General features: G+C 38.3%; 1 protein-coding gene across 3 annotated transcripts in view; it reads left to right on the top strand.

Moving 5' to 3' along the window:
• Nucleotides 1-14,599, top strand: part of ACAP2 (ArfGAP with coiled-coil, ankyrin repeat and PH domains 2) — a 56,161-nt gene that overhangs the window by 22,353 nt on the left and 19,209 nt on the right. For all 3 annotated transcript variants that reach the window (XM_042878211.1, XM_042878210.1, XM_042878209.1), the window contains exons 7-10: nucleotides 1,242-1,286; nucleotides 2,263-2,358; nucleotides 5,324-5,398; nucleotides 11,599-11,711. In XM_042878211.1, coding sequence (XP_042734145.1) covers nucleotides 1,242-1,286; nucleotides 2,263-2,358; nucleotides 5,324-5,398; nucleotides 11,599-11,711 — 329 coding nt within the window. The remainder of the gene's footprint in view (nucleotides 1-1,241; nucleotides 1,287-2,262; nucleotides 2,359-5,323; nucleotides 5,399-11,598; nucleotides 11,712-14,599) is intronic.

Genomic DNA, 14,599 nt, shown 5'->3' with positions numbered 1-14,599 from the left:
GCAGGTCTGGGTGGCAACTTTGAGGATTAGGAGACAAAGAAGATAAAATTAAGTGAATGTCAAGAATTAAATCCTTCTATTTATATAAAGTGAAATATCTCAAGTTCTAGGGCAACACCATTGGCCAGTTGCTTCAGCCAGTTTGTCAACGGTTTATGGGCTGGTCCGGCCCAGTTCCGTGACCAGCAGGGCGGAGGGATCTGCGGATCCGCGCCTCTGGGAAAGGGGAAGCAGGGGACCCCAAAATACTTGAAAACAACAGCACTGATCTGAGGTGGAACAAATGATTTTACTAAATATAGTATTAGTAAAATACAATGAGAGAGAGAGAGAGAGAGATAGAGTCTGTTTGAATTGTATAGACCTCACCACAATGCTGGGGTGAGAAGTGCAGTCCAGTTGAGAGACTGAAGTGCAGACGGCGAAGTGCAGATGGCGAAGCGCAGACAGTGAAGAGCAGGCAAAGAAGAAGGATCAGGTGACCTTGCTTGGAGTTATATCCCCTTGCTGACCGCAAAGTCTCCTGGGGAAATGTAGTTCTTCTCCGACAGACGAACATTCGGCAGATATCAAACCCCACCCCCAATGCATTACATGATGTTATGGTGTGGAATACTGATGACCAAAAATCATAAAACCATGACACAGTTTAAAAGTACAAGTATATGCAAAATGTGACTGAAGTTACAGTGATCTTGTTTGTTTCAGTGACTGGGGGTTCTGGAACAGTTTAGAAAGTGTCAGCTGAAAGGAAAAATAAATATGGCCCAGTCTATTCTTTGTGTCTGGACACTGAAGGCAGTGATGCCGCCAGCAGCATTTTTAAGAGATTGGTGAGCAGGATCAGCTCATGCTGTCAAAAAGAGGATTTGAAATGTTCAATTCAGTTTCTTGAGAATGGGTACAAATTTTCCTTGTTTCAGAGGTTTACTGTATTCCTTCTATACAATGTGTAGTGTCTTAATTTTCTCTTCTTGCCTAAGGAAGTTGTGACTATTAGTGTAGAGGTCAATAGTTGCAAGCTTTCTATGATTGCATCACTTTAAAATCATTAAAAAACTCACATACAGCTTCTGCAGTTTTAGAATTGCCATGTGAAATTAGATATTGAATTATGCTTTTTTGTTGTCTTAAGCTTTGATGTGATTATTTGGAAGTAATTTGAAGTTTACCCCCATGGGGGAAATTTGTAAGCTGAAGAAAATCAGCAGAAATCAGCAACTTTTTTCTTTTTTCTTTAGATCAATGTTCTTCAATCTAAAAGAAGATCAGAAATCTTAAAATCGGTAAGATATGCTTTGATTTCTGTATAGGGTATATTTGAATACATCAAAATGATAAATGACTGCAAAGCAGTACATTAAAAATGTAATTTTACTCATTAAACATTACAAGTACAGTTGGCACTTTGATGATAGTCAGCTTGGTCTTTACTATAACTTGGCACAGAAACTTGGTTACTTTTAGCAATCTCTTGGTTCAGATTTGAACACTTTAATAAGGTTTTCATTGTTCTTTGGGATGTGCTGCATGGTTAAAATTGAACTTTGCCAAGAATTCTGCTATTTAAGTCTGCTATATTCATTTATAAACAATAAATACTTTTCATAGTCTATTCTAAGATGGATTAAGCTATTTGTACAAAAATGGTATTTTTTATATAAATAGCTTAGAGTCAGCTAATATACAAGATGTTTTAGTATGCTGTCTGCTAAATAGACCACAAAATTAAATGGTGCCTTTCTTTCAAAGCTCTAAATTTGTATTTTCCTTAATTTCTTTAACTAGCACAAAGTTCTGTTGGATCACAGCAGTATAGCTGCTTGTCATTGTGCTCTAAATCTTCCCCAGTTGTTTCCTTTATGACTGGACAGTCTTAGCTGTGTTCAGAAAAGTTGTTGTTTTGGATAGTTGGTAAATAAATCATGTAGTCTCTCTGTTGTACGTATGCTAGTTAAACAGGCACTAACAAATTTTTAGATGACAGGAATTACTGTGGTTTTCTGTCCTTAATGCAAACATCTTCTGAAATATTTCATGTGGCTCTTTGCTGCCTTTACCTTGCATGTTTGTTACAGCATTGAAAGCTGCACAAGCTGTTGACGTAGAACTGCAGGGAGCAACACAGCAGAAAAGAACTCCAGATTTTTTGCTTCTTTTTTTTTCTTTTAAGTTCTGTTCACATGGAGTTAAGGAACATTTATGCAATATCTGATAAATGTTGAGCCTTTTTTAAATATCTTCTTTTCTTTGTCCCTCCAGATGTTGTCATTTATGTATGCCCATTTGACCTTTTTCCATCAAGGCTACGATCTGTTCAGCGAGCTTGGGCCCTACATGAAAGATCTGGGTGCACAGGTAAGACTTCAAAAATAATGCCTTATAAATAAACAACCCTATGCTGGTGTGGAAGAAAGGTCCATCTATGTACATGTGTAGGCATATTGTGGATTGATAAAACCAGCCCGAATTCTAAATGTCTATCCATGTATGAAAGCAAATAAATGAGAGCAAACGGGTGCATCTGCATTCATCTCAAGGAGTTGTGGTGCAGTGTTTATGACATTTTCTTGTTCTGTCCTGCCATCAAGAAAGGAAGAGCTGCTTCAGCTGCAGCCCTCGGCCTTTGGTGCACTAGTAGCAAGTTAAAGGTTCAGGTGTGTGACTGTCCTTAGCACTGGCTGGGTCCTTTTATTCTTTTACATCCATCCATTTTGAGTTGTAGTTGTTGAACTCTAGTGCTTTGTAGTACAGAGTGTGTTCTGTACCTGTTTGGAGGAGGAGATGGGGAAAGCAAACAAAAGCTGTAGAGTTGGGAGCGCTTTATGCTGCCAGTCAGGTTTCATGTTTCTTTTTCATTGATATCATTGGAGTTAGGAATACAGGGTTATTTTTGAAAGGCTGATCATCCATTTTCTTCATCTGTCTCGTACGGAGTTTTCTGTAACACTCACTTTGGTGCTGGTATCATAGCAACTAAAGGAGTTAAATATAGAAAACCCAAAGCTGAGAGTGTTTAATTTTTTGGCAAATGGAACAAAGCTGGATTGACATCCCTAAAGTTGTACAACTTGTTGAATTTTCCGGTGGCAGACATTGGCTTTTAAGTAACAGATACAGATTTGTAAATAGCTGATGAAAATGTAACTGCTAATGATTCTGCAGTTTGCTTTGGTTGAATTATGTGTTTGACAGGCAGTGAAGGAGGTATGGTGAGACAGAGGAGGTATGGTGAGACAGAGGAGGTATGGTGAGACAGAGGAGGTATGGTGAGACAGAGGAGGTATGGTGAAACACGAAATGGGCATTTGTTAGATTTTTCTGAAAATACTCTTGGCTGTTTTTGTTAGTAAGTAAATTCTCTTTCGCAGGTGAATCCTGTGCTCATATGACATTTAATAGCATGAAATAGTAAAATTTAAGCAATCTTAAGTTGTACAGTTGTGTGTAATTCTTTTATGTTTTCAGAACAACTGGTTTACATGACAGAACTGAGCATCTTCTGTGTTCTGAATGTTTTAAGTCAGTGTAGTATCACTCATGGATCAGATCATTGTAAGAGAAGCTTTAATGACACACGAGTGATATGTGGTTTTGCATGGAAATTTTGATATTTGGCACTTCTCACATGAAATGTGGTATTAGTTTAAAAACAGAACTGACTTGAATTTTCATTCTAGGGTAAAGATGCAAAATTTAAACATCTTACTCTTAGTTCTGCATAGAATACTGCTTAAAAACATTGAATTAGTATAGTATACGTTCACCAGTAAACGCAGTATTTTGAGGAATCTAATTTTTGAAGGCTAACCAATGATGGGTAGGAGGACTGAGATTTTGATTGAGTGATGTGATTGCCACAGTTCTCAGTAGTTGTTTGCTGTTTGGTTGTTGTGCTTCTGACCAGAGTGAAAAGAATAAGTTCTTGTCTGAGTTTTGGAGCTGGAATGATGCAGTGCTGTTTTTATAGTGAAAAGCAGGAGATGGAAAAAGATGTTGAGAATCTGAAAAACTGGCAGAGCCTGGACTTAGAAACACATGTCCCAGCTGTGTGATGGTTCATAACCGTTGGGCTGTCCAATGTAAAGGTGTGAGACCCTGTGGTCTCCTTTTTTTTTTTTTCTTTTGCTCTCATTTGTATCATTTCAAGCAGGGCAAAGAGAGCAATGGAGGACATGACCGGATTTGGCAGAGAATTCTGTTTGTGGTTATGGGAGTGGATGGAGGTGATGTAAGTGGTGTATAAATGAGGGGCTCTGTTAGTCACAGGATGCCCTCTGCCATGTGACTGATTTGTGTTACACGCTGTCCAGTTTCCTGCATTTAGGCCTGGAGTAGAACAGTGTCTGCCCCTCAGATGCAGAGCTGCAGGCTGCAGTGCTCCATAAGCAGTGTGGCTGTGTCACTGTTGAGTATCTGGGGATTGTGGAGTTGTGTTAACAGCTGGATAAAGCAGGAGCTCATCAGGCTCTGTAGCATTTTGTGGAACTACCAAGATAGTTGAAATGTCAAGCAATGTCTGTTTCTCCACCCCATTCCTTGTTTAAACATCAAAGCCTGAACAAACAAACTTACTGTCTAAGAGGATATCTTAAATTTCCTGCCTTATTTTTCCTTTATGGTTTCAAAACTTTTATTTTTTTTATGGTGGCATTATAGACATGGATATAGCACGCTTTTTTGTTTTTTTTAAATCACTGATTTGGTAAGGATGATAACTTCAATCAAATCCCTCTCTACTGTGACAGTGCAAAATCAGTTGTTTCTGAAACAAGAAGCAGTTTTTGAATGGTCCTAAGATGCAATGGAGCCTTGCTCAAGTAGTTCTGGTGACTCAATCAAAGCCACCAATACAAAAGCCTGGTTGGAGCAATTCCCTCCTCTTTCTGGAAGGAAAAAATCACTATCATTTGCTCTTTCTAGTTTTGGCTGCTGAATCCAACGCTGCTGCATAGGCCAGTCAGCCAGCAGGAGCAGCTAAAGCATGAGTCATTCTCTTCAGAGACTGAGCACCAATGCGGTATAGGAGTCGCATATGCTTGGCACCATGCTGTTCTTTGAAACATTTCTCCTAAGGCTTACAAGAAATGTACACCTTTCATAGAGGTTAATTCAAGATGATAGGTGCAGTGCTTTAAACAAGGCTTCAATGGTTATTAAAGGTAAACACTTTAACCAGAGAAGTGGTTTTTTACTATGCAAATGAAACAAATCGTGCAATGTCTAGACATAATGTGTTCTATTTTTTTGTCAGTGTTATGAAATCTACAGAACCAAATTTCTTTTGAAATCTAAAGATCCCATTTTCTGTTTTTCTTTACAGCTGGATCAGTTGGCTGTAGATGCTGCGAAGGAGAAGAGAGATATGGAGCAAAAGCACTCCACTATTCAACAAAAGGTACTTCAGAAATGTAAAGGGTACACTGCACATCCATTTTCATGTCTCTGACATCTATGCCCAAGGGTTCATCTCTGCATTGGAACAGTGAAAGATGTTATCTTCAGCACAGAGAATTAGACTTGCACGTCCTTAAGCATAAGATGGGATTGTAGTTATTCATTTTTATGTAACAGAATATAGTATTATATTTAGTTTTGACTGGAACGTAAATAGAATATTAGGGTTGCTTTGGAGTTTTTTTAGGGATCCCTAAACTTTTCACTAGAGTTCTTAATTCCAATCACATCTCGGGTTCAGTATGTCTGTAAAAGTAGCTCTCTCTTTCTCCTGTATGCTGTAGGAGTGAGAGATACACTGCACACTCATGCAGTCTTATGTATTGCTCTCCTCCTGAACTGTGCCAAATGAGTACAGCACTTTCTTATAGTCTGGCAGCTGCTGTTGCCTATGAAGAGGCAACTTTTGTATAGGCTTTCTCATGTAGGGTCTTCTCTTCTGTGCAGTTATGAAAGTGGTAACATGAAATTGTTTTGAATGTATTCGTACGTATGATAACTCTTATTTTTGCTTACTGACAAAAGTGTAGATTGTTCACATTATGGGGGAAATAACGGTCGGATGATTCAGAAGCTCTAGATAAGTATTGATTTTGCAGGTATAGTGTTAGAAGTTAAATATGTATTATATAGATTTTTTTTCTATTGAACTCTCTGATAGTGCAGGTACTTTTGAAATGAATTAGATACCAGTTTGAAGGTAATGGAGCACTTTTTACTCTCATTCAAATACATTCTGTATCATTCAGGTGTCATAAATTTTGGAAAGTGTAAGTGAAATCTGAATAAAGAAATTCAGTAGTGGAAACATGGTAGTATTCCAATTTTAGGTATCATTAGTAGGAGTCAGTATAAATAGTACTGGGAAATGGGGAACAGGTGAGGTCAGTGCTTGTGTTCAAATTTGCTAGCTCTAGGAGTGGGCGATGGTTGGGGTTTTTGCTCTTAGAGAATAGCAGTGCTTGGTGAAGGAATTTAGTTATGGACAATTATATTTAATTGACCAAAGAAGTAATAACTTGTTACCATGCATTATGGTTGTTGTTGGCAGTAGTGTTTATGTTCTTTTTTTCCTCAAATGCTGCTTAAGGCTGCTTTGCAGGTAAACTGTTTCTGATTGTATTAGCAGTGTATGTGTATATATAAATATATATATTGCAAACAGCATTCAGTGTGAGATTATTAATTTATTAAGTATTTTAATGGAATGACCATTTTGTGCTGTCACCAAAATAATTCAGTACATTCAGTTGTATCGTATGTTGTCTTCTGAAGTTGTGTTTTGTGTTACCAATGTTGCCTCTTGTTATCAGTTGAGTTACTGATGTGTTTTATGATAATGCGTAGATTAATGCAACTAGGCTTTGGAAGGCATGCCTTACTGGAAATTCCTCTTACAGCTCCTACTTTTTTTTTTTTTTTCATTTTTTATTTAAACCATGCTGTCTGTTTTATCTCCCACTTGCTTTTCCCAACCTTCTCACCAAGTTTGTTTCCAGTGCATCAGGAGTTCAGAATCTTGAACTGCCTTAGACCTCAGATCTTGTTCTTTACAGCATTTTATCATCCATTTGACCTGACCAGGATGTCAGCCTGTTTCTATTTTCTTGTCATGTTGCTTTCCACTGGGTTACCCCTCAGGCATATGTTCCCAAATCTTCCAGTTCCAAATCCGTACGTGTTTTATAACTATTGAAACTTCTTGAGTTGAATATCTCATGAAGTGTTTATGGATTTAATGTACTGAAGTTTTAATCTGATGCTTCAGAATGATGCCTTTTCTTCATTGTGTGGATAGACAGCAGTTCCTTTTCTGAAATCTATAGGTAAGTGCATGTGTGCACACCTACCCACCCACTACCTGTGTTTGCATACGTGTGCATCTGCATGCAGAATAATTGCACTAATTAAATAATCCATCACATCCTTCCTTATAATCATCATTTAAATAGACTGTTACTGGAATAGCTAATGTAAAAGCCATGGAAGGGTTTGGTCACTACTATAATTTGTTTTCTTGAGATAATTGATGTTTGATTTTTGTTTTAAATTTGTGCTCTATTTACTCAGCAGCTATGCAAGAAGCCATTATTTTAGTGTAAGAAATGCTTTTTTGCTGCTCATTATTTGAAGCAACACATACTAGGGATTACCTATTGCTGTTGATTTATGAGATTTAAAAATCACTTGTGAGCAGCATTATGGCCTTTTGGTTCTGTGACGGTAACATTTTGTTCTAAAACCAGGGAAATGGTACCAGAAGCATTTGCATCAAACCCCAGGTAGTGTTTTTGTTCTATTCAAATCCCACTTTCACTTAAAAGACAAAAAACCCTACCTGTAAAGAACTGTTCAGGAAACAGCTGTAGTGAGAGTGATTTGAGTAAACAAGGTAATAGGAAACCAGATGCTACCAGAGTCTTAAAGCAGTCATTAACCAGAGCTGCTGTTGAGACAGACTAATGCTTTTTGCAGAACTGAAGATGTGCCAGTAATTCAAGTGGCTTGTATGTTCAGTGGTGATCTTGACTTCTGGCCCTTTGCCTTGGATTGCAAACCTTGTTACTTGAATGTGGTGTTGTTCTGAGCTCTTCCTCAAGGGACTTTCATCTTCAGCATAACAACAGCCTTCTCTTTCAGTTTGCCTGTGTGATGGGATGGGAATGGAAGCAGCTTCCCAAAAGGGGGGTGTTTGCATGGTGAATGTCTTCTGCTTTGGTATATACTGGAGCAACTTTTCAGAGTATTATTTTCTTTGGTATTTGTTCTCTGTTATTTACTGCCTTATAAAAAAAAAAAAAAGAGTTTGTTTTTCTTTAAAGAAGCAGAATACATCAAACAATATCTTTGCTTACAAATTCAAGTTTAGAATACTGATACGTTCCTGATGTTTTCTGAGTAAAATGACTCACGTGGCTTTTGTGATGTGCTGGCAGTCAGCTCTGCCACTGAAAACTAGGGTTTGTGATGTTTTACTCACAGGAAAATCATGTGTAGAGAAACAAAGAAAACATGAGCTGTGAAATGACTCCAGTGTATGTGATAAATTTCGAAGTTGGTATAAAAATGCATTCACTGAACCACTGTCAAGTACAGCATGCTGGGACCCACCAGGTTAACTGTAAATGTGGGAAGTTTTTCCATTGCCAACTGATTTCCTGCTCTTTGTGGACGCTTTGTTTGTTTTTAAATTAAAGACAAACATCAACAACAAAAACTGCCAAAAGCATGCTGTATATTTCATTTGTGTAACTCACTTTTATGTCTTCCTGTAGATGGCCAGCCTTGACAAATTGATACCAGAATATAAACCACAGATGTTCATTCCTTTAATCTTAATTAAATGTGTGGTATCACACTACAGTGTAAGCTTCATAATACTGGTTTAATTTTTTAAGTTCCAATCAGGTGAAGCGTGCTCTAGTCCTCAGTAAGTGAAATGAACAAACAAATGATATTTAAAATGCTCCTTATTGGCTGTGTGTGTGTTTAAGGAATATAAGATTCTGAGTCACACAGAGTGACTGGATTTATTAACATGTGATTCTCTTATGCGGGTTACTGGAAAGAGAAGGATGTATTTCTCTCCACCCCTGATTATTTTTTGTGATTCATTAAACTTTTCCATGATCCAAGGTAAAAATAAATTATGATGTGACCTCTTTTCCCTGTTCTTTAATTATGAATTGAGACGTTCAGATCAGACTGAGGTTATCTAGTTTTTCTACTTTAATCTCTTTCATTGGAATGAAGGCAGTTAAATGTTGTTTCACTGACTACAACTTTCAGTGAAGCTTTATGCATCAAGCACAGGGAAGCTTTAACCCCCTCCCCCAAGCTGGCAGTGTGTGCAGTGTTAGAGCTGTATGGCTGCATACTTCTGTGTCTTTATCTGCTCTGTGAAGGTGCGAGTCGTTCAGGAAAGCCATTAAAAATAACACCAAATGCATTTCATGAGGAAGGCTTATTGTTTAGACTACTTGGGCTGAGAAGGTAGTGAGATAAATGTTAAGATGGTGTGTGTCTTCAGAGGTTAAATCTGTTTCCTTGGAAGAGACAGTTGCATTTTCTGCAGAAGTTTTCCATACTTGAAGGAAAATGTGATTACACGGTACTTTGGGTAGAAAAGACTGAGAGAATGCATATTATCTTTCACTAGCCAAGGAGTCCAGGAGTCACTGAGGCAGGAAGATGCAAATCTTTAGCAGGTTTCATTATGTTTGGGAGCTGGTAAGTTGGAGGAATTTGTGATTTGGAGTGGGGGGAGGGTTGCCTTGTTGCCTTTTTATTTTTGTTTTTGTTTTCCCTCTTCTCCCTGGAAAGGAAAGGATTTTTTTTCCAGAAAGAACTTAAAGCAGTTTGAGAATGTTTTTGTATGTTATATAAGCTGTAATGCTATGTTAAAACTACCATGATAAGGGCTTTGTGAAGTCTTTAATGCTTAGCCTGTTCTGATCTAGAAAACAGGCAGAAAATCAAGGTCGTGAGATACTGCACCAATTTGTAGTTTTTGTGAAGCTTTTGTTTATAATCTGTCTTTCAGAACTTTTGCACTGATCTTCAATCAGTGAATTAATAAAAATCTAAATTCTACGTTTCAAATTTAGTCCCTCTATAAAGATGGGTAGTAAAATACTTAGGAGAGTCACAGCATGAAATCTGCTGCTGTGCAGTTTACGTGGAAAAGTGCCTGCTTTTCAAAAAATGTTTATGAAATATTCTGCCCCCCTAATACTTACAGGACTTTGAAGTTACGAGACTATTTTCAGTGATGCCTCTTATGCCCTCATTGAGGAGAAGCCAAATGTCGCTCCTCTATCTTAAGGACATATTTTACTAACCACAAGATTTAGTAATAGCATGAACATTGTTTTGATCTCTGGATATAGTTTGTAGCAAATAATGTAATTCCATGTGTGCTTCTTGTATCCCTAGCAGCAGTTAGTCCCTTGCTCAATGAACAGCTGAGGTGACCTTGTCTTAATTAGACAAGTCTGAATGCAAGTAAGAAAAAAGTGGAAAATTGGTGCATTCCTTCTCTTATCTGAGGAGCTACAGAGATAAGTCTTGGAGATACTTGCTTAATTTGTGGGATGCAAATAAATAATAAATAGTAAACTTCATAGTCTCGTACTGTAACTTTTCAGTAAATTAGAAGGTGACTGTTCATTCTTCCGTGCATTTATTTCTGAGCTTTCATTTGCACAGAACTTGAGGGAGATACTGGAAGTTTAATGCATTTGAATGTCTACTTACTGCCTGTCCTAATATGAATGAGATCACAGGATGATAGAATGAGTCACAGAATACAGCTTGGGTTGGAATAGACCTTAAAGGCAGTTCCAACCCTCTGCCATGGGCAGGGTTGCCACCCATGCAAACTGGCCTTGAATATTACCTGGGATGGGGCCCCTGCTGCTCTCTGGGCAGCAGTGCCTGTGTCTCACCAGCCTCTGAGTGAAGAATTTTCTCCAAACAACTGATATAAATCTCCCCTCTTGGTTTAAAACCATTCCCCTTTGTCTCTTCACAATCTGTATGTATAAGTGTTGAGCAGGTGATTGTGGGAAAAAAAAAAAGAAAATCTGACAGTATTGGAGAAATCCCGTTCACAACTTACGTGTGCAAAGCTCAGGAAAGATACAAGGACAAAAACTCAAAATGTAGGTGATCATTATCTACAGAATGCTCATTGTAGGTTTTCAGTAGCTGTAGCGTTTATTAGGTAATAACAACATATGTTAGATATTAATCAAATGATAGCTCTTAACATGATAAACTTCTAGAAAATACGTTAGTTTTGTTCTCTAGAACATAGGTAAGTGTGCACCTCTTCTTTGAAATACAGCCTTGCTGATTCACAGGCTTTCCTTGTCCTCCGTTGTTCTTTCATGTGCTTTGAGAAGATGGTTAGTAAAATAAATGAACATTTCTGACCTATTAAAATGATCTTCAGCACCTGATCTCCTAAAAATACTTCTTTGTAAGTTGGTGGGGCTTAGAGTCACGACATGACTAGCGAGTGTTACAAGCTAAACATTAATCCTAAATAATTATCTTTTTGACATGGTCAATACCTGAACTTCTAATTGAACCTACAATGCGTTGTTGGTTTTCTTTCTTCTCGTTCCTTTGTATTAGGATTACTCTGGTGACGATACGAAACTGGAATACAACGTAGATGCAGCCAACGGTATTGTTATGGAAGGCTATCTGTTCAAGCGAGCCAGCAATGCCTTCAAGACATGGAACAGGTAATTTACTCAGAACCTCTGGCTTTTTAAGAGGCTGCTTGTTAAGCTCAGTTCTGGTCTGACTTATAACCTGTGCAGCTTACTGATTCCACAGATCCACCAAAACCCTTGGACTGCTCTTTGAGTTTATGGAGAGAATGCTTCTTAGCCATTTCTCCTTATTATCTCTCCTAGAGGTTTGCAGGCCCTTTGTAAGAATTCAAAGTGTCTTGAAGTTTGGAGAAGTCCTATGTATGGAAGGCTTGCTGTATTGTCTGTGGTCTGGTTCTGTAATTGTGTTTGGATCTTTTATTTTGAAACAGAGCAATTATTACTATATGCAGTTTGCTATTTGAACATATATGCTGGGAAAATAAGCCTTAAGTGATGAAGTAGAATAGAAGCTGCACAGCTATTGGAAGCAGGGGAACATAGCAGAGAACTCGAGGGCTGTTATTTTTCGTGAAAGATAAGCATTGTTGTTCTTTACAATTCCAGTGTGCAGTGCAGTAACTTCTGCATAGCAGTTTTGATGGTCCTGTTGGGAATTCAAAGTACACTGTCAGTCTTGTCTGTTTAAAGATGTTTATTTTACTATTGTTTGAATGTTTTTATTAGTGAACTGGGTTTCTTTTGCATCTCCAGTGGTGTACATTTTTTTCAAGGAAATGTATTCTGAAGCATTTATGGTGTAGTTGAGTGCAGTTCTTAAACTGTAAAGTTAGTTGCACATTGAGCTGCTCTTACTGTCTCTCACTCTGCAGTTTTGCAGCAGTGCTCCTGTTAAGCAGTTTGCTGTGCTTTGAAGGTCAGAATCTGCATTTGGATCTGTGACCTCTTCCAACCTTAATTCTGTAATTCTTTGAACGTTTTGGAATATCACAGGTTGATAGGAAATTGGCATTGCTTCACTTAAATCCATAAACTGATGTAAGGGCTGCTGCAGTTGATGAGACCATGTTTACATTAGCAAGTGTTGTGCAGCTCCTCTAAGGGGCTTGCCTTGGACTACCTCTAGTCTAGTCCTGTGGTCTGGTTATTTGTAATTGTGATGTACCTTCTGTGTTAGTTTCACCCACATGAATTTAGAGTTCTTCATTCTTAGAGGCACCTAAGAATGAAGAAAGGACAAAACTAGCAGATACGTTTCAAAAGCACATTCATGGTCAGAAGTAGAACGCTAGTGTAAGTAGGTAAGCACACTTTGAGAAAACTCTACAGTAACAGGGCAGGAAGCTGTCTTCCACTGAATTTACAACAGGTTCGGAGGATCCTTTTTGTGGGGTGTTTTGCAGGGTTATCTGCACGCTCTTGATAAGTGGCTGAAAACAAAACTCCTGCTTCAGGTTCTTCTGTTGTGTGTTATAAAGGCTTTGCTCACTGGGAGTGTAACAGAGAAGTCATAATGAACAAAAGTCATAGTGTGAGTTTACATGCGTGAGCATATTCAATTAAAATGTTTGAACAATGTCATTTAAGGGAGCCAAGGTAAGCAGCTCAGTAATGAGTCAGAGCTAACCTACTTTAATACGTAGCTCATATTTGCTTGCAGTTTTTTCTGTTTGTCACGAGAGTATTCAATAAAGCTGAGCCTTTAATCTTTTTTAATCTGAAGTTCATATCTTATCTCATCATCCTAGGCTAGTTGGATGTGTCAGAACCAGGCAGTGAGTAGCATAGTGATAAGCCATGTATAAATGTGGCTTAGAAACTGAAGCCATGATTTTAATTTTGTACTTCATACAGTCACAAACCATTGTTGTCTGCTGAAACTATTACCATTAAGCTACATAAAATAAAAACCCTCTTAATGAAGACAACTGTTAGTTACTTGATCTATCCCTGTTCTTCACATTTTAATGAAGCAGAGAAGTTTTATCCTGTTTTTATTTCTGAATAGATTTGTTACTGCTTGCTGTGTTGTAGGCGCTGAAGTAGCTTTTGCCTTTCTGTTGCTGGTTTGTTGCTTTGTTGCTGGCGCTTTACTTCCGTATTGCTGCAGTTTCACCTTCACAGAGGCAAAACCGACTGAAATCCAAACATTTGTTAGAGGCTGGAGTGTGCTTCCAGCCACAGGAAAGGACTGTCTCCAGTTTAAACAGTTCTGAGCATAAAAATGTACAAAGAAATATTGGAGGAGGAAACATGTAGAGAATGATGTATTTTATACGAGGGAATTCAGAGCAGAAATCTGAGGCCCCTGTGACAGGCTGTTTTCAGTCTCCCTGTCGGGTAGGTAGTTTGCTTCTTCATGATGTGCCTGTCTTTTGTGAGAAGGCAAGGGGTGGAGGAGCTGTAGAGAAACCACACAAAACTCTTCTGGAGGCAAATACTGGAGTTTCCTGGTGATCTGAGCTGATGGCCATGTCGCTTATCCCAGCTAACTGCTGTCTGTAATGCCAGCTGTAATGTGGTTGTTTCTCTTTTCTTCTCTGTCAGTGTCAGTGTTTTGATGGTTTGAGAGTTTTTAAAGTATTCCTTGACAACAATACTATGAAAAGGCATAAAAATGGCTGCATTTGCCAGTGTTAAAAACATGGACCAGGGAATGGTACAGTGGACTTTTCTTGGCTTGTACACATCGCTATGGTTCCATCAGATAGTGTTGTGATGCGTCTGTGCATCCATGGACTCTGTTGTGGATTATCCTTGGATAATTCCAGTTGCTGCGGGGGGAAAAATTCCAAATCCCAATTATTTTTTGCTAGGATGGTGTAGTTTCTTCCTTGGGCAGTTGGCATCTTGGTTTACTTTACTTGACTGCAGTTAATTTGCACTTCTGTACAAAGTGTGCAAAATTATTTGGGATAATTCTGTATGGTGCTCACCTGAGAAATAGTTTGTGAGCAGGTTACAAGGTAAACTGTAAGAGCTGCTTGTTGTTTGGCATCGCTTTGTTCTGAAAGAGT

Source organism: Lagopus leucura, unplaced genomic scaffold, assembly GCF_019238085.1.
Source record: "Lagopus leucura isolate 7727_CA_CO unplaced genomic scaffold, USGS_WTPT01 Super-Scaffold_100021, whole genome shotgun sequence".
In the NCBI taxonomy this organism is placed as follows: Eukaryota; Metazoa; Chordata; class Aves; order Galliformes; family Phasianidae; genus Lagopus; species Lagopus leucura.
Note: the sequence above shows the minus strand (reverse complement) of the source record. Positions and strands in the feature narration are given on the sequence as shown.